General features: G+C 40.2%; 1 protein-coding gene across 2 annotated transcripts; it reads right to left on the reverse strand.

Annotated features, from left to right (window-relative positions):
- Window positions 1-309: 309 nt before the first annotated feature.
- sfpq (splicing factor proline/glutamine-rich) lies at window positions 310-22865 on the reverse strand. 2 transcript variants are annotated; one of them, XM_088090766.1, is made up of 12 exons: window positions 21907-22865; window positions 20714-20902; window positions 20247-20548; window positions 20022-20117; window positions 19313-19509; window positions 19055-19139; window positions 18787-18898; window positions 18625-18673; window positions 18170-18276; window positions 869-917; window positions 665-752; window positions 310-444 (listed from the first exon to the last, which is right to left on the reverse strand). In XM_088090766.1, exons 1-10 carry the CDS (start codon window positions 22735-22737, stop codon window positions 891-893), a joined length of 1995 nt encoding a protein of 664 aa, XP_087946892.1. In that variant the 5' UTR covers window positions 22738-22865; the 3' UTR covers window positions 310-444; window positions 665-752; window positions 869-890. The 2 variants fall into 2 exon arrangements, with proteins under 2 accessions (XP_087946892.1, XP_042361949.1); XM_042506015.2 differs by having other exon boundaries at window positions 869-15338.
- Between the last annotated feature and the right edge of the window lie 1000 nt (window positions 22866-23865).

Here is a 23865-nt window from a genome sequence, read left to right on the forward strand (position 1 = left end):
GTACTACATGGCTGGAACAACAATAAAGAAATCTTGAATAAAGTTACATTTGTGCCTTACTTTGACTCTCTATCACACAACTAAAACAGTATCAATGGAAGATCTTTGCAGTTACTATCTCTGATTACAAAAATGACTGACGGTGGAACAACAAAAGCAAATTCTGAAAACTGTGTTAACCTGCAGGGCTCCGAGCAAAACGGTAAACTATCAGGTTTGCACTTAAACTTCTCAATATAACAAAAGGTTTAAATGGACTCAACATAAAAAGGATTTATTCTGTACCGCAAAAAATTCAAAGAACTTAAGTAAGGTTTGTGTTATTTATTATTAAAGTATCAAAATAGAAAAAAAACAAACAGTGCGTCCCTCGTCTGGACTGCAGGCCGCTTGTCCTCCTGCTGGACGACTCCTGGTGCTGCGTCTCCTCCACCACCTGCAGCTCTGCAAGAAGCAGAAAAAAACAGGGTTTTTAAAAAAATGGAGATAGTAGGACTGACATGTCTCAACAGCAGTCTTAAATGCATTATACACCAATGCTTATGCAAATCAAATGCTTGCCAGTACTGGCTCTCTAGATTTTTTTAATGCTTTTGAAATAAGATTTTTTTTTTTTTAATCATTTTTTGCATCTAGGTCTGAAAACCAAATAGGAGGGACTAACATGGACGTCACGCTGACATCACCACAGGGCTGTGGCTGGAGTCTCCTGCAGCTCTGGCATTTTATCAGACATCAGTCTTCATATTCACCTAAAAAACAGGAACAAACAAAATAGCAAAAAAAAAAATTATTTAACGTCTTCGATTAAAATCAAGATTAAAAAAAAGAGGAAGCTCCTCTCGGAGCTCACGCTGAGCAAACTCACCCTGGTTTAACGGTGTGGATTCTCAGCCTCCTTCGACCGCTCGAGGCTCCTGTGGCGAGAAAAAAACAATGAGAGCCGGACAGTGAACTGCCTTTACAGTTTTCTACCTTTGTTTTATATACTTCACTACTTTGAGGTTGCCACCCTTAAAAGTGACAACCTGCGCATCAGCGAGTCTGTGTGTGTTTTGTGTGTGTGTGTTTGACTGTAGCAAGCATATGTTTAAATTATGAATACAGGTTATGAAGTTATAATGTGGACATGCATTACAGGTCAATAACTCTCCATGTGTATGTCAGTGTGAGTACACGTATGTGGTATGAACTGTGTGATAAAGTTAAAGTACAGGATTTTAGAGAGGCATGTCAGCGTCCTGAAGTAGATTCGTTTGTTTAGAAACTGCAGACGAGACAAATTTATGACAACAACCTTCAGATCTGCTGCAAAACCTTGAGGTTTTCTGTTACCCTGTTACAAAACCATGTGAAGCTGGACTTGGTTCTGACACATCAGAGGTGTTACTGCAAAAACCCCAAACTGAGCTGGGAGCTGCACCATAGAGAGAAGCTCTAGAGAAGTGGATCGTTTTCAGTGTCAGTCGTGTAGACTTTGGGCAGCGGCCTTTTAGACGAGGCCAGTCGAGGCCAAAAAGGGTTATTCTGGCATCACACTCAGAGACATTGAGAGATTATTTTGGGTCAATCGGGACTGAAGACTTTGTTGGAAAATGGATCACAGTGCAGACGGATACATCTCGACAGCCTCGGGGGCTTAAATCAGGGCTGAACACAGTGAAGTTCCCTCTTGATCAGGGAGAACCGTAAACTCCACCACGGTCCTTCACAGCTACAAGACGACGTCTACTACAAAATGAAAACGCCAGTCGAGACGTACTGTGTTTTCACAATGACTGGCTGGTCACTGGCAGGACAGGTTTGGGTTTATGAGGAAGAGGGACAAAATATGAGCAGTGAGAAGTACTGAGAGGAGACCGGCGATGAAAGCAGGAGTCAAACACTACGTCATTTTAAGCTCTGCATGTGTCTCCCTTTGCCTTCCTGTCAAGACAATAAACAGAAACCTAATGTCAGTGTATTTTTTCTGTGTCTGGTTTGAGTGTCTCACTTCAGCCTCAAACAAACAACCACCGAATATGCAGGGGTTTGCAAAATTTTTTGTCAGTGATAGATCTGCAGTATCCTTGAGGACGCTGCCCTGTTATAATGTTGAAAACTGTACTGAAAGTGCTATGCTCACAAAAATTAAGATTATTAACGGATCCTCTTACCAACTATGGGAGATAATCATCTCAAAGCTTTGTTATGACAGTTCCCATGATGCTCTTGGGGGATGTAAATAGGAAACATGTTGCAGTTTTTTAAGGGTCTGCTCAAAATCACATCTGAACATACCAGAAGGATGTAAGATTGCTTTATTTTGAGTTGAGCTGCTGTTATAGCTCTTCAATTGGACTGCCGTCCTTGTTCCAGTGTACAGGCACCGATTATTGACAGAAATGTCCCCACAATAGGTGGAGACATGCCCTTTTTAAGCTTGTTGCTATTGGACCTATTTCTGGTTGACCTGTTACGTCACATACCAAAACAAGATAGCAAGCAGCTAACAAGTTGCATGTCGAGTGGGGACAACATGGATAACTCGGTTGGTTCATCCAACTGCGAGAAATCAATCCTTAGTACCATCTCAGCTGGACTATATATGTATTTTTAAAGTCCAGTTTTAGTAGTAATAACACAGTAATCTGACTTTTTCTAACATCATGTGAGCGTACTGACTGTGGAAAATAAGCACCTTTAAAATTTTGCTTCATTAGCTGTTACATGTACAAAAAAACTATCACTGAATTACTTATGAGGACATTCAATTGCAATGGCCGTCACAGGTGTGACATCCTCAGGAAGTGTGTCACACTGAAGGCACCTTTAACAGTGTGTTTCTCCTCATACAAGACTTCCTGTAATTAATGCACTGGTGCAGCCTGAGTGCTGATACACGGTGAATATACAGTAAATCCAGTTTATAGACAGAGGTTATAAGGAAAATTATGAGAAACCGCATGACAAGAACTCAGGAAGTTTGTTATAACTTGTGTGAATTGGTATTTTTTAAGGGAAAAAAAACATCCACACCGAACCCCGAAAATACAAACACAGTAAGTCACACAGTTCACAGTCCAAGAATCAAACTACATTGAGCACTGAATCAAAAAGACACTTTGTCTGACAGGGATTTATATTTTCTACAATCCCACCCAGAGCAACCCCACAAGTATGTGACACTTCAAAGCTGTAAAGACAACCCAACCCAGTACCACAAAGTATTCAAGCTTATAGTTTTACAGACATTTCACAGCCAGACGCAGTCGAGAGAGGTGACGATAGCGTGAGCTCTTCTGCCCAGTGCTAACTCTGACGACATTTAAAGCAGCTACAAGGGGTGAGCGTATTATTCCTGAGTTATGGCCATAAACATGTGAGGTCAAGTGACCTTTGACCAACAAATTCTGATCAATTCATTCTTGAGTCTATGTGGATGTTTGTGCCAAATTTGGGGAAACTACTTCAAGGCCTTTAATCACATGTTTAAATCACGAGAGAGACACAAAGGTCTCAGTGACCTTTGACCAGTAAATTCGAATCTGCTCATTGTTGGGTTGAAGTGGATGTTTGTGCCAAAATAAGTTTTTGAGACACAACATTCATGAGAACGAGACAGATGCAAAGCCAGCGACCTTTGAATGCCCAAAAATGAAATCAGTTCATTCTTGAGTCCAAGAGAATATGTGCGCTAAATTTCAGGGAACTTTCTCAAGTTGTTTTGGAGATATTGCATTCATTCATGTGAGACGGATGAGGGACCTTGATCTTGGAAAACCAAAATATAATCAGCTCATCAAGAAGTCCAAATGGACGTTTGTGCCAAATTTGAAGAAACTCCTTTGAGGCAGTTTCAAAATATTGCGTTCACGAAAATGGGCTGTCAAAGTTCCTTGTAGTTGCTTTAAATACTTGAAACAATTTTAAAAATGTACCATGGTTCACTGACCGGACAACTGTACTATAAATGAATTCACAGGAAACAAAAATTGGCCTGCACATTTGTGCTATTGTTCCTTAAAGTGCATAAATCTGCCAAAACCACAAAAAAATCTGTACAAAAATCATGCAGCACTATTTGATTTATTTTAATGATGTAAAAGAAAAGTGCACAAAGACAGAACTACCCAAAAAGTTTTTTTTTTACGTTACAATGTAAAATGTCATCCATGAGTTAGTCTTTGTGTTTGACTTTTTTGTGTTGACTGTTGGATACAACCTGCCTGTCACCAAAGCTAATTACCTTTTAAATGAGGCAAAAAAGTTCAGAAAAAAATCCCTAAAGAAATCAGCTCAAGCTGAATGGAGAGAACTGAAATATCCCATACAGCTGTGAAAGACTGAAGTTTCCTAATGCTATAAAATTATTCCTTCAACCCGCTTCAACTCTTCAAGCACCAAAAATAAAAAACTTCTCTTGACTTGTAGTTTCCACAAAATGACAGCAGCACTGTATCAAACACGTGTGGTTAGAAACTGCAGTGTTGAACCAGTGACTCAGCCGTCCATACATCGCTTCTGTCATGCATACATACGGAGAGGCCAAAGTACTACAACCACACATACACACACTGCACGGGCTACGAGGCTTTGCCACATCCACACACAAAAAGGTAGAAGAACAGAGATCTGCACTGTGATGCCATTCTTTGGAAGTGTGATGCCAGAAGCCCTGTGGACGCCACTGTGAGCTGTGACGTGGTGTCAGAGAGGACAGAGAGTTAAGTTGTGGGATAACTGTGCATCTTGTATTATAGACATGGATGGGACACTTACCTTACTCGTTCAGCTGATCTGTGTAAGCATACCTCTGGCTGCAGTGCAAACAAGTCCAGGCTTTACTGTCCACTGACTTCTGCAGAACTACTCATCGTCAATGTAACCCAACTGCAGAGAAGAGCCTCTACTGTGGACTGGGGCAGCCTGTCTTTGACAAGCTGGCTGACAGCAGCTAACACACCGCTCATTTACTCAAAGACATGACACACACACACGCACAACCACACAGGCACAACACGCCATCCTCTCTTCAACCATTAGGTGCATGGGACTTCCTGCCTCAGGCAGGTTGATGAATAGGAGGTCGATCAGGTCTACGAGTGCAGCTTCTACCAGCAGCTTTAAGGGTCAGGATTTGTCCACAAAAGAGAACAAATATGGGTGGTGAAAAGTTAAGACTTTAAACAAATCTTGACTAAGCAGTCCCTCCAGGATGTTGTGATAGCAACAATTCATGCAAATTCAGCCAATCCCAGTGAATTCTGCACCATCTTGAAATTTTGTCAAATCCCAAATCTTAATATTTAAAATGGAAAAATCTCATTTCATTGCCTAAAATGCATCCATTTACTCAGCCAATTCTGTCGCTCTGTTTATCATGAGCCTGCTGCTGCAGGACGGGAGCTCTGTGCCTGGGATGCATGCACACCGACAAGGCTAACTGTTAGCATCACAAGGCTAATGTTACCCAACGGTTAGCAACTGGTTTAACAACTAAGTTAATCAGCTTCAGTCACCTTGTTGGGGTGAAATTAATGGTTTGTTGACTGCTGTTTTTTTGGCCCAGGCAGCAAAATATGACGAGCAGGGATGAGCTCAGGTTGTGCTGTTTCAGCTCGTTCTAACTGGGCTGAGAGTGCAGGAGGACAGCTGCTCACAGACACATAACGTCAGTACTGCGCTGAGCTGATCGGCAGCTATCAGCTGCTGCTTCCCCGAACAGAATATATTTATTCTGTGGGAAACACTGAATGCTCATAGTAATAATAAGCAGCTGAGAATCCAAAAAACGCATCACATGTATTTTTGTGATTCACGCTGATGTTATTTTACATTTTAAGAGAAGCTGCTGTGGAATCAGGCATTTCAACAATCCTGAAAACGGCCCACAAAATCCTGGAGGGACTAAGAACTTTTCTTTAGGTATGCTGGTGTCAAAGCGTCGGTTTCAATTACGACTCCAATAACACAAAGTCAAAATGTGTTGCAACAGGGGACATCTGCTACGAATTTCTATGTTATACTTTACAGCTTTGATAAAGAAGTTCTCTTACAAAATGTAACTGTCAAAGCTTTGCCGTCAATTTGATCTCTGATGATGCAGTTGCAATAGAGAGGGGGCGATCGTGCTCTGAACCTCCAACATAGTTACGATGTCATCTGTTTAAATGGACCTTGACAAAGAATTGCTCTTAAAAATGTCAGTGCCAAAGCCTTAATTTTCATGTTAAGTCAAATGTGCTGCAATACGTCCTTGTTCTTTAACTCTAATGTAGTAATATGTAGGAATGGGTATCGAAATGCAGTGCTAACTTGGTACCAGTTTCTGGTACCACACACCACACCATTGCTTCCCCGATAATCCTACGTTATGAACAGGAAACCCGTGTTGAAAGGATAGAAACAGTAGCATAGTGAGACTTTACTTATTTTGAAAGTATTTCTCATGTCACAGAAGAGAGGACATCTTGTATTTTGGTTGTCACGCTGTGAGTCGTGTGCGTTTTTGTTCTGGTGCTCTGCACAGATCTGACAGCTGCCCCCCCATCATTCCGCCTCTGAGCTGTACCGACTGTCAGATGTGTCAACATACAAAACAAATTTAACTTGTTTCTGCAAAACAGTAATAAATAACAATTGTTGAGTCTTTTCATGTCATGTCGTCATCTTCTGCACCCAATTATGGAAAATAGTATCAATAACAGTATCGACAGGTATCAAATCTATAAGCAGCATCTGTATCAATATTGTGTCAGAAAAGTCCTAACGATACCCATCCCTGTAATGTGTCATTTGTCTAAGTCTGATTGGCGCCACCTTTACAAAAATCTTGACTCTGAACTTCTGACTCTCGATTGTCATCGTCAGAGCTTTGGTTACTGTTTTTGCACGAGCTCAAAATGTGTCGGCTGCAAAAGGACACTCCTGTTTTAAACCTCCAAATAGCTTCTGAATAGGTTAAAATGTGCACCAATTCCACACAAATCCCAACATAGAACCTCTATGTATTCTCTGTTCATTATGACATGCACCAAAATTTTATTACCTGCACCATTTTTTTACTGCACCATTTGGTGTATTTGTCCTTTTTCGTTGGCACTTCTGCCAGGGCCTGATCCAACTGAAAAAAATCCACACAATCACTGCAACATTTTTTCCCCTACTTTCATTGTAATTTTATACAGTCATAGTCGGCAAACCTGCGAAGGAAAACTCTTATGCATGTCATTTATGAAAAGATGAGGATATTTTCAATATGTTAGGTTATCTTCTGAGCCTTCCTGTGCAGTAATGTGCAGTGAAACTTATCCAAATTTTAGATGATCAGAGGAATTTTTTGAGCGGCTTCTTGGCAAATCTATTATGGAAACTGGTTTTTACCATATTAGGACTTCTTTGGTGAAGTCACCCATTTTACCAGTCGTATCTAGTTTATAATATATTGTTTTATATTTTAAAGTCTTAACTTGGTGAAAGTATGTTTACAACAGGCCTTAATCAAAATCCAAGCGGTGGCTGGCTCTAATGCAACACTGTATAAAATGCTGCTGTTGCTCTGTGCTGCTCTGTCTCACCAGCTGTATGCCATCAGTGTCTTTTTTTTTTTTTAAACACACAGCTCATTTGTTTCTCACTGGAAAACTGACTTGTGGCCTGAGAGCATTTGAAAAATGCCAATTTGAGTCTCATGGTCAGTGCATGACAGCTGGCAGCACTGCACAAAGTATTTCAGTACAAAGGTAGGTGCACTGTTGCACGCAGAGCTGAGAATTACCAGAACAGCTCAAATTTTACTTGCACTACAGTGCATGTGCACATAGTATTTCAAGTTTAGTAACACAGTCAAAATGTGCTGAGGAATCAGAACCCTTCACAAACCTCTGTAACGTAGTTGTTAAGGTGCTTGCTGCTTTCTTTAAGCAAATCTTGACTATGAACTCAGAAGTGCCAGTGTCAAAGGTTTGATTTCCATTTAACTCCAATAACAGAAACTCTTCTGCTGTTGGGGAAGTTTAGTGTTCAGGGCACAGTAAGTGTGGACAAATGTTGAAACCGTATCTTCCAACTTCACAAGATACAATCCAAGCTATAAAGCCACCACCTATCATGATAAATGTAAATCTTTCCAGAACAGGTGCTATTCGGTCCTGAAGAGTGACTGAAAAGTTTCATTAACAAAAGTGATGAAGCTACAGACTTTGACTTTGTTGGTTTTGGAAAGTTCCTTCTCTTAGTCCAACACCTTTAAAGCTGGTCAAACCTGTTAAAAAAAAACAAAGTGTACACAACACCAACAAACAGACATAACATTACAAGTTTTAGAAGTTACACTTAGGTCACGTCAATGAGCGGCACTATAGTACTTTGCGGATGTTCAGATGCTGTCTGGAGGAAAATGTCTCTTGTTTGGTTCAGCTACAAAGTCCCTTAATTAGCTTAACAGTTTTTCTTTAATACGTATCTACATTTACACAAGACGAAATCATTAATTAAAAATCTTAACTACTTAATTATTATTTTTTTTGTTTAGACTTTTTAAATTGTGCCCAAATTGTCTTACCAACTCCAAAGCATTTGTAGTCATCTGACTTTTCCTTTTCTTGTTTCGTTCACTACGTGAGAAAATCCTTTCAATGTGTTACATTTTAGTCTGGAAATCCAGTTAAACAACTGATATTAAATCAAACACTGGATAATCTATAAAACAGCACTACATAAGTGGATGCAACAGTTTTCTCCTCGTCAATCATCAAAGAGAGAAAAGACTCTAAAGAAACTAAAGCCTCAAAAAACTGACAAATTTCTTTTCTTTATCGCTTGCAATAATTAAAACTAACTACAGTTATATTCATCATTTTTGAAAAATATAATTATCATCTAGAAACAAATATATATATCGAGCCATCCAAAATATAAATTTGGAATGACTATAAAGGCTGAAACTGGAATCGTACATAAATATGATTCAATGCTGCATTAATATTTAGTTCCAGGCTGTTAAGAAAATAATAAATACACCAACATTGATCCACAAACACAATTATTGTGAACTCGCTAACAACACTCTGCTGTTGCAGCAGCAAAGAGTTCAGCAAAGAGGCAAACATGTAACTGCAGCATGTTCTCAAAGAAATTAAATAAATTGTCAAATTTATGAATTCAGTGTACTTATTAAAAATTGCCGGCATACAAAGGAGGCAAACCACTATCAGAAAAGTTAATACTCACAAGTTCCACGGGGATTTTCTATTCTCTGGCCTAAAGAGACATTTTTCAGGAAATCTAAGGATCTACATTAACATTAAAGAGTGCATAATTTTTTTTTTAATCAGTGAATCACATTCTGGTCTTACAAAGGGATCTTGGGGTTTGTTGTGATTTTATCTACAGGCTTAGGGTACAGTCACACATGAGCGAAATTAACACTGGGTAACTTACTTTCATTCAGTGCAAGCAGAGGGGCGAATAAAACTTGGCTTTGCATTCAGTTCACCTTTGGTGAACTTTGGTGAAATGGCAGCCTTAAACAGTAAAAGGAGGAGTATGTGTGGATGAGACAGATTGTTGCTGTGACTAACCAGCCAATTCAGAACAGCATCAGCCATGAAAAATACAAACTGCCACACAAGAGATGCTGCTTGGCTGGCAGTGAGTCAGGGAACATGTTATGTAAAAAAAACTGGAAAATGTATCAATAACATTATATTAGGGTTGCATATATATAGGGTTGCAGCGATATACTGGTTTTGAGGTATACAATGATATAAAAGTTGACGGTAATAATGTGTAGAATTGCTTATCTATGATACTGAAAAAAAAAGAATTGGACAGAATCTAACCTTTTATTTTCAAAAAAGACTTTTTACACATACTTCCATAAAAAATGGTTTCAAGTTTTATGCGCGGCACACACTGCATGCGTGAGTAGCGTGTGATGGCAACCTCGCCAAACTGCGGCGTCTTGCATGCTCACAGTGTTCGGACCGACAGGATTGTTGCTGTGACGCTTCTGCAGGGCTGCCCGCTGCAGTGAGTACTGTACATCTATAAGCACATATCGCAGTCATTTATGAAGCCATGCAGCTCTTGCCTTGTCAACAACACGGTCCTGCAAATATTTCACAATAAAATGCCTCGTGTTAACAACTGCTATGATTCTGTTGACATACCTTGTCAGAGGACTTTTATTTTGAAACTTAAACAGGAAAGTTTCATAAAACAGATTTGTATTTCCCTCATAACTGAGACAGATAAAGACACCGAAACTGTAATTAAAGGTGTTTTAGAGAAAATATAAAAATCAAACCACTATTTTCAATGTCTATTTCTGCTTACAACCGCATGCCGTGTGTTGGACGCGGGGCGTGGAAAAAACAGCAAGCCACGGTTTCTCTCGATGCGCTGCATCTGACAAGCACCTGAGACGTGCCTGACAAGCGCTGCTCATGCAGGCAGTGTGGCTGCTCTAACGTGTTAACATGGGCACCGAAAGAAAACCAACTGGTTCCAGGCATTACTTAAAGTGATAAAACATTTGTATTTATCACTATAATTAATTAAACCCTTTGTTTTCATTCTTTTGAGGGTCATTTTGGATAATAATAATAATTCTGTAATACCGTGATAACATCAAAACGCAATATTTTCTGAGATGTATCGTACTGTGACAGTCTCGAACCGTTGCAACCCTAATTTCACAGTAATTGGCAGGCTAACTTGACATATGAATTACATCCAGTTCAGCATGTTATCACCTCGGCAGGCGATGGTCACTCAACAGCAGTCACTCATGTGTAACCGTGCCCTGAGAACATATTTAGATCAGCATCAATACACAACTGGCTCTCGATGCTACGCTGAGTCAAAGGCAAATATGTTGGCCAAAGGTGGCATCCTGGTTTTTATCCTAAGTATATTGTTCCGTTACTGGGATATTATGCACAAAAAGTCCAGTGTTTAGACTTCTTTGCTAAAGCATTCCTGAGACCAGGCTGTACAGCCACAAATTCCTCCACAGTTCACAATCTGTAAAGCCGGGCAAACCTGTTAAAGAAAAAATGTACAGAACAAAAACACACGAAACATTACAGATGAACACTCCATGTTATCCAAGGCTATTACCAAATATGTGCAGTCCTGTTTCGCAGCCATTTCAGGTGTGATTTGCAGGATGCCACACAAGGGAGGACTTACCTCATATACTTTCTAAAACAAAACAAAACTCTTAAAAAAAGTTTTTTTAGTTATTCTGCAGGGTACACTATAATATTGTGTACAATAGAAATACTATAGGTTAAGTTTCTCGATGTCTTGCATACTCCAGTGTATTGGCAACTATTAGACAAATGAAAAGAACAACCACAGGATGCATTTTGGACATCATGTAAAGGTCAAAGTATTGTCCAAAATCAGCCACTGGACAATTAGTGTTTACAAAAGAGCACTATAGAGTGACTCCAAAACTGACTGAAAGACTGAAGGCCACTTATGGTTCTTATTCATCTTACTAATCTAAAGGCTGAAAAAAAGTATGAAAAGCTGTGCTGCTGCAGGGACACTTGTCAACTACACATAATGCAAATAAACCATCAACAGTTGACGAAATGTCAATCACACTGGAGCCAAGAAAAAAAGTGCCCCTCTTCATCTCTCAGCATATTCTTCATTTCCATAACAAGAACACAGTCAAGACAAACAATGACACTTTAGATTTAAATAAAATGTGGTCCATCTCAAAAGCTGTAATTAATGCAAAAAATACTTACACTCACATTTACAGCTCATCTCCTTCTACAACACAACTCGGAGAAACGCTTGCTGAGGCAAGCTAGTCGTTATTTGATGCCAAGATGAAAAAAACACCTCAATGGGTACTGACATGTTTCTTGGGGCCAGGCTGAGCACAAATGTGACCTTCAGCTGGAAGAAGACTTTAAGTAAGGTTTTAATCCTTTTCTCTTCCATCTGATAATCACGTTACATATTGGTGATAATAATTTGACAGCTTCTTGATAAAGAAGGCTTTTCATCAGTTAGCCAAATGTCAATAAAACAAAAAGACCACTGTGAAAATTTAACAGATCTGGTTCATTTAATTTTGCTTTCCATGTTTCATGTTAAGAAGGCCCGATATCCTGGCTGGAAGGCTGGTATGTTAGAGCTACTAATAAGGTTATTAAAAATGTGTTGTTTTCAAATTGTTTTTGTAATTGTTGTGTCTTGTGATATTCCCAATTTGTAGCCCCAATTTACAAGCAGTTATGCTGCCTCTTAGTTCTGTATTAAAGATACAATTAAGGAATGAGAAGACTGATCTGTCATGCCTTTTAGGTGGCACCATAGATCGTAATAGCGCCAAAAAAAAAAAAAAAAAAGTTGCAGAAACGGGACAGTCGGCTGGATCATGGGTGGTAAATGTGTGATGTTTTGATGAAGTGTTATGCATGCCGTCCACTGCAGGACATTTTAAAAGTAGCTGTAAACAGTTGGTAGTTGACTTTAAAAAAGAAGAATGACAGCCGAAAATGTCTTTAAATTGTAAAAACAATGAGGTCTGGGAGCACTTTAGCCTCCGAGCAGAAGATAAGATCAGCCGCCACATAACAGAGGGTAAAAGATTGTTTCTGCCATGTTATGGTATTGGTATTGATTAAAAAAGACTGTCCACGTGTATGTGATTTCTCACACTGGAGATCAACACTGTTGTGTTACATATCTTGCCCGTCACACCTCTTGATTCCACGATGCCGACCTGCTACTTAAAATCACACACCGGAGCGGCATTTTGCCACTGTTGTTTAGCTCTGTGTAGAAATGCAACAAAGGCAGTGTGAAAAAGCAGACTTTGCAGCAGCCCTATAGCACAATCTCGGTGTGAAAATGGCGATGATATGAAGCAGTATGAGAACAAAAAATTGAGGCCAGTTCTGAGAAAAATAAAATGAAAGCACCGTGTCCCCAGCTGTACCGAGAAAGAACGTCTTCAGTCACGTAGGTTTACACATCCAGGCACACCGGAGTGTATGTGTGCAACACAAGATATATTAAATAAGAACACACAAAGTGAAAAAGTTGTCCTAATAAAACTGATAAGCCTTCCTTCTGTGGATGTAAAAGAGAATTCACAAACTGGAGAATGGGAATTGTCAGCGTTTGCTGCCACATATCCCACTTCAGCACGAGCCATGCTGATGCAGAGTATCTTGCTTATGCTTCCAAGTCATGGCAGAGAATTGAAACTCTGGATTTCTTCTCTTCTTACTGGTCCGGCACAATGAATTCTTCATCTCAGTACAAAATACAACCTGTGCAAGGGTAGGATCTATATTTCTTTTACAAATTAATACATTAAGAGCAGTAACTGAAAAGAATTGCTCATATTGGCCCATTCAAAGGGCTTGCTTTCCTGTTTAGGCAAGTCTAACCGAGTACGTTGCCAGTGATGCAAAGGCAAGTTTAATCATGCCAACCAATAGTCTAACTATTGAATAAACATTCAATTCAGATAAAAGCTTGTCAATTCATCAAATACTTCCTTTTCTGTTCCTTTTAACTTTTGACCTCTGTTGTACCAAAAAAAAGTGTTCTTAACTAGATCGAATATGACTACGTTTACATGCAGATCTGTAAAGGAACATCATTCTTACTTGTTTCACAATTACCGGATGTATACAAACAGGTTTGAATTGTGCAACTTTGAGGAATGTGGTAACGGGCCTCTCATTTGCTCAATTACACTCTTATGAAATAGATATCTCCTTGCCAAGAATAAAACTGAGTCTAAAAATTCAATAATGTCCATTAAGACATCATTTAAGATAAATACAAACACAAACAGGGCCTTAAGAAGCTTCATACATAACTCGGGAGCCGAATGTAGTTTTTATATTGGGTAAGATCTCATATACTTACAAATTACACTACCTCTCTTCCACCAAGAAGGTGGCAACAGTAAGTATTAGTGCAGGTTACGTGTCAGCAGTCCAACTACCAGAAAAATTTGCTAACAAAACAAAAACAAGGGTGAGCACTTACATGATAATTATTATCATCATTATTATAATGGACTGCATGTAAACGTAGTCAAAAGCCTCAAAACATGCACAAAGACACACTTGTGTGTGAGTACGTAATATGTGCAGGGTGTGTGCGTAAGAGGATGAGTGTATGTCCACTTGGCTACCCACAACCTCACACACGAAACTACAGGCTTTCTTAAAGGATCTATGTGTAATATTTCTGCTTTCCTGAAGCTACTGAACACCAATGACAGACAAAATTCAGTATTGCCACTTAAAAAAAATTCTAAAAGTGTCAAAGAGACGAGACCATGATTTCCACAGAGCATAGTGTTCAGTGATGACAATGTGCAAAGCTGCATAATAAAAATATACAATGAATGGAGTCTCCTGGCCAGCTCATAAGTGCTCTGTGCCGTCTAGTCTATAGACGTCTTGCCAGATGCCAGATGTTTTTGCCAATGCCATTCTGCACTACGAACGATCTGCTTAATTACAGCGTTGTATAAAAAAAACCCTCTAATTTTAACGAGAATGCTTATTGCGTCAGTTTCGTTATTGTGTCGGTGTTATTTGAATTCGGCAAGCATAAAAAAACATAAGCAAAGGACAGAGTGGGGTATCTGTAGTGAGCCCTCAGGTGTTTTTTTCTTTTAAATTGTTGGATCTTGTGACACTCGTCACTTAACGAAAGCAGTCAGAACTGCAGCAGAGATAACACATAGACCCTTTAAGACCTAATGTGGCAGATGTATCCACATTATTTACAAACAAATAATTACTGGTATTTAGTTGCTTTTCGAACGCACTGTAGGTTTAAACTTTTAGGAATAAATGTTAACGGTTTGTCCTGATGGAACCAATGTGTCTTTATTATAATACATGCTTTGACTCCAAATGTATGGCACAAAACACAGCCATATAAAGTAGAGAAAGTTGTTACAATTATCACTTCACGGCGACTCACAGAGCAAAGTACATCTAGAAAAGAAAATTATACATGGGTCAGAAAGAACTAACGGACCACACGAGGTTGTCCCATATTTCCAAACTACTGACAATACAAAATAAAAAAAGGAAAATATTGACTTTGTCATAAAATGAGTAAATTGTCAAGCTAAAATGTAGCAACAATTTAAACTTAAATACATGAAATTCGACTCAACAGGTTTGATGTGAAGAATCTGTACAAATGTTGCTGCTGGGAGCATCAAAGAGCAGTGTTTAAAAACGGGGTTTCTTAGCGGGGCCATCAAACTCCTCGCGGACCCTGCCGTACCCGGCGTTACCAGGACCCATACCCCTGGGGCCACCCTGAGCAAAGCGCTCATTGCGCTGTGGGGTCAATTTGCCAGGGAGGCAGATGGGGGGGGCAAGGTATGGGATTGGTGCGCAAGCACAGAGTTCATGTCCATGTGGAAGTGTTTAAAAAGGTATGGCAATAGAGGTGATTTTTTTTTATATTGTGAGATTTACAACACAACCAGCAGGAGACGCATCCGGAGAAACCGTTCGTTCCAATATGAAGATCCACAGGTGCCACAGGTTACATACGGAAAAGGAAGAGAGGGCAATGCTTTTGTTAGTCAGTGCCTACCTAGTATGGTCTCTCCAGCGCATGCCAAGACGAGCCTATGGCCTAGCCATATTGCTTCAGAGGCGCAGCATTTTGTAAATGCTGCCACTATTTATTTCCTTAAGATCATTACACATATAAAAAGATATGTAAAGTACATTTAACTTTTAAAATAAGATCTTCGTATTTTTATATTCCTTTTGTTTTGGGTGAAATTCATATTAATTGAAAAAAAAAAATGAAATTATGTGCCATTGTAACAAATTCTCACTGAATTGAGTGCATCCCAATCTTTAATGAACAGAAATTATGGTGTATTAATCTAATGTCCACCTGTCACAGCACCTCTTAAGGCACAGGATTGAAAAATCTCAACTAATGATCCAAAGTGTGGCGAGCACCTCAAGTATCAGGACTGCAGCATAAATATATGCATATTATATAGGCACAGTAAAATATTAACAATTTAGAGGACATTCAACACAACTGTTTTTCTTACAAGACAGAAGCTCGTTTACCAGGAGCACTTCACATGCCAAGTCAGACAGGCTCTGACTGGACTAAACCAGAAAAGCATGAGAAGAGTGAAAGTCTCAAAAGCCGAAACTCCAACAGAGGAGCATTTCATTTACAACACAAGGCTACGGTGGAAAATATGTTGAGCAAAACATACTAAGTAATGTAGTAAAAATATAAAGTATTCATATCTCCAGCAATGGATCCACATCGCTCTGCTCAACCGACTTAATTATCAAAGACTTTAAGTGAGCTTTACATTCAGATGTGACGATGAACTGCAGAGTTTCATTGTTTCATTGTTCACACCTCATACGTGTTCATGGTGCATTGCCAACATCAACACTGCCAACAAGCCTGAACCTAAAACACATTTTCACCTCCTTAAAGTGTTTTTTTACAATCACTTTGAGGTTAAGAATTGGGCTGTAAAACCCAAAGCTAAATAATTAATGCATACTATTATCAGCATCAGTAAACAAAGTTTGATTTGTCAAAAGATAAAAAATACGAAGTGCACCGTTTTATCAAATGCAAAACATAGTTCAGTAAGTTGAAGAATACTCTGCACAACGAATACAAATGTTGTATATAGAGTAAAAGTTAAGTATTTTGGAAATGCTCTTCATTCGTTTAATCTACATTAGCACATATTTAGTCGTTTTTGCGGACAACTGTAATGCAAGGCCAACCCAACACTGGTACTACAACCCTGTAGAAGCACTGATCTGAAGCCAGAATTCACCATCTCCTCCTAAACACAAATGGTCACAAAGCCTTGCCTGCCCCCGTCAATTAATCCTGCTGAAATATACAATATTTCTTACTGATTGCTGGATTTAAGGCCTCATACAGGGGCTGGGCGTTTGGGCAAAAACTATGATTGTGGTAGTTTTGGATCAATACCGATATTTCTCACAGTATTTAATAGTCAATGTGACAGTGCATATAAAATATTTAAATTTGCAAACATGGCAATAGTTTAACATTGTGTGAACATGATTTGGTTAAGAGTATGTCTGAGCTACATTACTAATAGTAACTGAACATCTAACTCTGCATACATGCAATATCAGACATAGAACAGTATTAGTTAACTTGCCTTATCTCTTATTTAAATAAGGTGATTTCAAGTGATAAAAAAGATGCTGTATTTTGCAATTGGCACTTAATCACTTTTGCATATAACTGACATCAATACTTCCTCAACTGGGTTTGTGGTGATTGAATTAACTACTCACTGCCCCTATTGTCTGCTGTGTCATAGGCTGTTTGGTCTATCCACATTGTGGAAAATGCCCCATTATAAAATTTTTTATCTCGATCCCCAAACGAGACCTTTTTTTGCCCAGCCCTACCTTACACCGTCAGCCTGCACTAAAAGCATTTTAAATACTCTGTTACAAAAAAAGATGTTGATGAGAAAGTAAAGCTTGCTGCTCCAGAAGATAAACTTCATCCCTACTACAGGTCTCAAATTGGTTTGTAGCACAAAAGGAGCTTTAAACAGGATTTCACACTGCCACCCAAAAAAAAGACAGATGATGCATGAAACTACGAGCGCAGTCCAAAAAAAAAGCTGTTAAAAACTAAATGGAAACATTGTCAACAATTAAGAGACAAACTCTGTAGCTGACCTTCTGCCTCTGGTCAAGAAGTAGTGCCTGTCCAGCTCACGTGAGACAGGGCTTGCAATAGCAGTCCACTACACAACAGTGTGAAGAGTGAGCAGAGCCACTGGAGTCTGTCTACAGCTTTAAGAGAGCGCGCTGGAGGGAGCACGTTCTCGTGATTTAGTGCAGGTTGACGGTTTTGTAACTAGAAAGCAGCGAGACTCAGGTGAAGGTAACTGAGGGGGCGTGGCTTAACACTGAGAGAAACCCTATCCGACAGGCAGCACGTGTGTCGCGCACAACAACCAGCAACCCGAAGACAGCTGGGAGCAGAAAGCATCTGTAACTTTTCAAACCGGCTTGGTCAGCTAGCCTTGATGCTGGGAGTCTCTCCAACAAAAAGTCACAGCCGAACACAAACTACATTAACTACAGATCGTCCAAAAAGTGGGATACGTTACCATTTCTTTGCCCATCAGGCCTCCAGAAGCTGATCCCAGTCCCTGCTGGCCCTCAAAGCCCAGGCCACCCATGGGGAACTTCTGGTTGGACCCACCAAAGGACATTTCTAAAGGAAAGAGCACAACATGTCAAATTAATTCCTGAGACAGTCAATCAATATAATCAATAGGTGTGGGACTCACCAGTGGCCACAAGATGCAAAATTATTGCGATTTTTTAATATGAAATTTGTGTATATTATACAGCACAGCCAACATTCATCATTTGCTGTTTTTAACATTAAAATTAGATAATATAAAATTAAAAATAAATTAGAAGTACATGAAAAGTGATATCAAATACATATATAAATATAGCCAGAAATAATTACATATTAGATAAAACACTGTGCATCCTGGGGACTCGCTACAATTTAAACTTTTTAACATAATTAAGAATTACTACAGAAACTTACCACCCATGCCCAAACCTCCACTGGAATTCATTCTCATTTCCCGTTCCCTCTGTGGTGAGAAGACAGGAAAATAAATATTGAACCGGACACATATTGACAAAGTATCTTGCCTAGCTGCATATATGACATTTTTATATTCATGTCTTGTGTTCTTTGACTCACGTCGATGAAGTTGCCCATCCTGTAGTTCTCCTCACGCTGGCGGCGAATCTGCTCTTCTATCTCCCTCTTGTGAATCATCTCTTCTTCCCGCAGGCGACGCTCTTCTTCTTGTCTGTTTACAAAGTAAATATCGGTCATTCATGTGATCCCAGTTCAGCATTAATATTTACAAACTGAATCTAATTTTCTCTTATTACAAAAGAAAAGAGAGACGTTAATAGTAAAAGAGGCCGCCGCACACTCGATCTAGATTAAAAAACAGAAATACCTGAGCTGCATCTCCTTCCTCTTCTGCATCTCCTGACTGTGTAACTCCTCCATGCGCCGCAGCTCCTCCTGTCGCCTCAGCAGATCTGAAACCAAACATGAAACAACAACAGTTAATTGTGGCGCTTAAATCCCGTGATGCACCACACCTTGTCAGTGACGTGCATTCTTTCCGGTGAAAATAAGCAGAAAGTATAACCAAACAGCTGCAGTACTCTGTTTTTTTCCTCCTTAAACCTAACAATACCACTACACCCACCCTGTCTCAGCAGGTTGGCCTGGTGTTCATGGTACGCTTCCTCCATCTCGCTCTCCAGCTTCTCACGGGCCTCGCGCATGTTCTTCTCTACCTGCTGCCTCTGCTGCTTCTCCATGTCGTCCAGGGACTTCCAGCGCTTTGAGTACTCGTATTCGAAACTGCCGGGACGAGCAAAACGAGGGGGTTCCTCGCGCTCTCTGTAAGACAGGTTAACATTAGGTTTAGATGAATTTTTGCACCACAGATCAGTACAATGGAAATCCTAAAGCCGATTCACAATGAATGTCGAGAACTACAAGCACATTAATGCTAACCGCACGATATACATAGATGCCTTAATCGCTGTAACAAAACTGTCAGTGGCAGTTTTATATTATCTAGTATTTTGTGGCAGTGAGGCTCAAATATGTTACACTGTAGTTAACAGTATGGGGGGGTTTAAAGGCTGCAGTCAATTTCCTCAAAACACCATTCCCCCCAGTTTACACGAGTCAACATCTGCTACTCCACGCAGCTCCCTGAATCCACACCCCTCCCCCGCGCATATCCACCGCCCACCATCTGCTGCTCACAGAACAATGACTTGAAACAGTGACGCTCTTAATTAGGCGGATTGTATCAGTTAGGAACCGTATTCAACTCAAAGTCAAAACAGCTCGAATTATCCCTACAAAGAAAAACGGATGGGGATCATCAGTGATTTGCTTACACTTGATATCTGGGGTTCTTCTGTGCCAGCTTCTCTGGAAGACCATCCTCATCATCAAACTGCTCCAGAGGCTCAACAATGACAGGCCGGGGTGACCTGAAAACAGTGTAAACAAAAACAAAAAAACCCCAAACAAATAAGCAAAAGTTTGCATGATTTTTTGGCTGAGTATCAACTCAAGGCAAACTCTACAAACGTGTGTTTTTGAACTTAAAGTGCACATACGTGGTAAGCAAGAAGACGCCCTCATTGCACCGATCCAGGGCTTTTCTGGCTGCAGGTTTGGAGGCAAACTCAACAATGCCCTTGCCCGTGGGGCGTCCGCGGTCATCCACGATGACAACGGCTCTCTCGACCATTCCAAACTGTGAGAACGCTTCTTCCAGGAGTTCGTTGGAAACGTACGGTGACAGATTCTTCACGGACAAAGCTGCAGAGTGAGTGGCAAATCGGACACGCAGGGGTCTGCCTCTTGTTGGTGTGTCATCCAGCTCTGCTTTTGCTATCTCTGCCAGTGCACGCGACTCCTGAAGAAAGAAAGCGTTACAATACTCATTAGGGATCTGTTCAACCTCAATCAGAAATAAATAATTGCTAGCTGCAGGTCAACATTGAGGACAACATATGATAAAGAGCTAATGACAAACTAGACGGTGTATCAGTATTCAGATGTAACGGATGCATTGTCTTACCAATCGGATGAAACCAAAGCCTTTGTTTTTGTTGATGAAGACCTCACTGGGCTCTCCGAATTTCGCAAACAGCTTCTTGAAATCGTCCTCTGTGATGTCGTTAGGGAGGTTTCCAATAAACAGACGGCATCGCTGTGTGTACGCCTTCTCACCAGGTTTCAGTAGCATGGAAAGTGCTGCCTTAAACTCCTGTTAAACAATTATTACATTAAAACTTAAATCTCTATTAGACAAAGAAAAAATCTTCCATACTGGATCACAAAATACATGAATGTATTTAAGAACTGACATAAAAAATAACTATTAACTCAAAGGCAATTACTTGCTTGTTTGTTTGTGCGCTCATGTAATCTACAATCACGTCTTTTGGGTTTTTTTGGAAAGATTTAAGGACAAAATTAGATATATTTAAAATTTTAACTATCCTAGGTTATCATCTGATAAAAAGTATGACAATTTGACAACTGTTACAGCAAAACAATATGTACATAAAATCACTTAGCTAAAAAACTGTCCTCCTTTAGTATTGTACTTTTAAAAATAATTTGATGATACAGTCATTGGTTTAAAATTGGCATGAACGATTAAATTATTCAGATATTGCCGTTTAATTCCATTTTTATAGTCGACTCTGGGATTTTTTTTTATTATTCATTTTGTTTTACAAACTCAAGAAAATATTTAATATATATGGGTCACACAAGTTTTAGAAAATAAAATATATATTATATTTCCGACAAGCCGCCCATCCCCCACCCGGTGTCTGTGCTCAACAGAAAAGCTTGACCTACATTTTGTTGACGTTGATTTTCGGGCAACTATCGTACACGAGAAAAATCCCGACAACAATTGTAAATCAGTATAAAAACACATTACTCACTTCATGATCTTTGTTGTATTCCTATTTTTAAATTTTCATATAAGTGGCTGTTCGGATTTTGGACAAGATGGCGGACAGCTAAACGGAAACAACTTGGGTGCGCTTGTTTTGTGGCATGGCATGCACCGCTACATGAAGCAGCAGACGATTACAAAGCAGCTGAGAGAATGAAAGCTAACACCGCTCGCTCGGGCTGCACTGTGCTCCAAATCGAACGTATTGCTAGTCCTAGAGAATAGGCTAACGTTAGCTTCCGACGCCATTAACGGAAGAAAATGTATATAAATAAAAACAAATAAATTAAAAAACAAACCTTTTCCCGGGGCCCATCCGACACGATCGCGTCGTCGTTTGTGACCATTTTCTCCGGCTGCTGGCTGGGCTTAGTCGCCGGTGGCCCTGACCTCTGGCCTTGATATGGACCCGTCCTCTGGCCTTGATAAGGGCCCGTCCTCTGGCCTTGTTGAGGACCGAATCGCGGGCCCTGTTGAGGACCGGACCTGGGGCTTTGTTGTGGACCGGACCGGGGGCTTTGTTGAGGACCGGATCGGGGGTTTTGTTGAGGACCGGACCTGGGGCTTTGTTGAGGACCGGACCTGGGGTTTTGTTGCGGTCCTTGCTTCGGGCTCGGTTGTGGGGGCTGCCTCTGCTGCTGTCCGTTTGCATTTCCAGCCGGCGACTTCATCTGCTGGTTCTGGTTCTTGTTGGCCTGGTTGGGTGGAGGGGAGGTCATGGTGGGCTTTGGTGGGGGTGACTGGATCTTCGGCTGGGGCGCGGGGGTTGTCGGTTTCTGCTGCTGTTGTGCCGGTTTCTGCTGCTGCTGTGCGGGTTTCTGCTGCTGCTCTACCGGCTTCTGCTGCTGCTCTGCCGGCTTCTGCTGCTGCTGTGCCGGGCCTTTCATGGTGAGAGCAGGGCCGGGACTCGGCGGAGGGATGATGGGCTGGTTCTGTTGTGGCTTCTGATGACCCCCCCTGTTGTAGTTATTATTTCCTCCCCTTCGATTTTGGTTGTGGTTCTGGAAAGGATGGTTCCTAAAATGTGGGTTTCCCATTAACCCACCCCGCATCGGGCCGCCGGGCCCACCGCCTCTGCGCTGCTGGAAATTCATCCCAAGGCCGCCACGGTTGTTGTTAAAGCGAGACATTGATCCTTAAATCGGCGGAAAAAATGTAATTAAAATACCAAACGCGTTATAAATTTGCTGCGTAACGACGGACCGTTACCGGTGTTGGCAGGTCTGCTGCTCAAAATGGCGACCAACGGCAGTGTGTCTGGATAAGTCGTTCTTTCTCCGGAACAGCGCGCTCCGCCCCGGCCCGCTCATTGGACCGCTGCTGCCCCGCAGGAGGAGCCAGCACCGGCGGGCATCTCTGGAAGGAGCCGCTCCCTTTTTTTGTTCTGCTTTGAAGTCTGTGACTTTATATTTTCCATAAAGTTCTTTGAAAAATTATATTTATAACGTTAAAACAAGTTAACTTTGTTGTTGTTATTATTATTATTATTATTATTATTATTATTATTATTATTATTATTGTTGTTGTTGTTGTTGTTGTTGTTATATTTATTTATTTTTTAATTAAAAAGAAAAAATAAATATAAACAGTACTGTACAAAAGTCTTAGGGCGCTTTAAACTTTATTTTAGCAAGGTTAAGATGACTACATAATTATTTCTCAGTAGTTTCTTTACTAAAATACAACCAGTATACAGTATTAAAAAATGAAATATTTCAGAATAAAAAAAAACTCACCAGGCTTGATTTGCAAATATTTACTGTGACCTCCATTTCCACTTAGCATGTCTTGAACTCTATTAGGCAATATGAGATTTTCAGTGTATTTACACCAGGTAGCATTCAAGACATGTCCAAAGCTCAATATTGATTGTTTGAGCTACCTTTTGTTATGGTTGTATGATTCCATGTTTCATACTAAATATCGACTTCAGTCAGAAGAAGTCATTTTGTTTTGACTTTTTTGCTGTTTTAAAACATTGTACATGTTCTCTGTATTCTTTGTATCTTCTTAAAGAGACTAAGCAATAAATGTTTTTATTATATCCTCATAAAAACTTTTCTACGACAATAAATCTACAGTGGCCTAAGATTTTTGCACAGTATATTACTGTGATTCTTCGTCTGTTGTTGGCTCCCCATGCTGGGATGCACAGTTGGTGTTTTCCTCAAATTAACTCCACCTGTGGGCTTTCTTTGTGATATTGCCGAAAGTACATGCTGATTAATGGACGTCTGGCCCAAAACGTCCGTGTGCCA

Source organism: Plectropomus leopardus, chromosome 17 (genome assembly GCF_026936395.1).
Source record: "Plectropomus leopardus strain MGB_pleo_1.0 chromosome 17, ASM2693639v1, whole genome shotgun sequence".
NCBI classification, from domain to species: Eukaryota; Metazoa; Chordata; class Actinopteri; order Perciformes; family Serranidae; genus Plectropomus; species Plectropomus leopardus.

Bases quoted from the DNA above. Each gene is read 5' to 3' on its own strand.
- sfpq (XM_042506015.2), bottom strand. From the start codon at position 22,737: ATGTCTCGCTTTAACAACAACCGTGGCGGCCTTGGGATGAATTTCCAG. The intron at 19,510-20,021 runs GTAAGCAAATCA...CCTGTCTTACAG, and splicing joins AAGAACCCCAGATATCAAGT to AGAGCGCGAGGAACCCCCTC. The intron at 19,140-19,312 runs GTGGGTGTAGTG...GTTTGGTTTCAG, and splicing joins GGCCAACCTGCTGAGACAGG to ATCTGCTGAGGCGACAGGAG.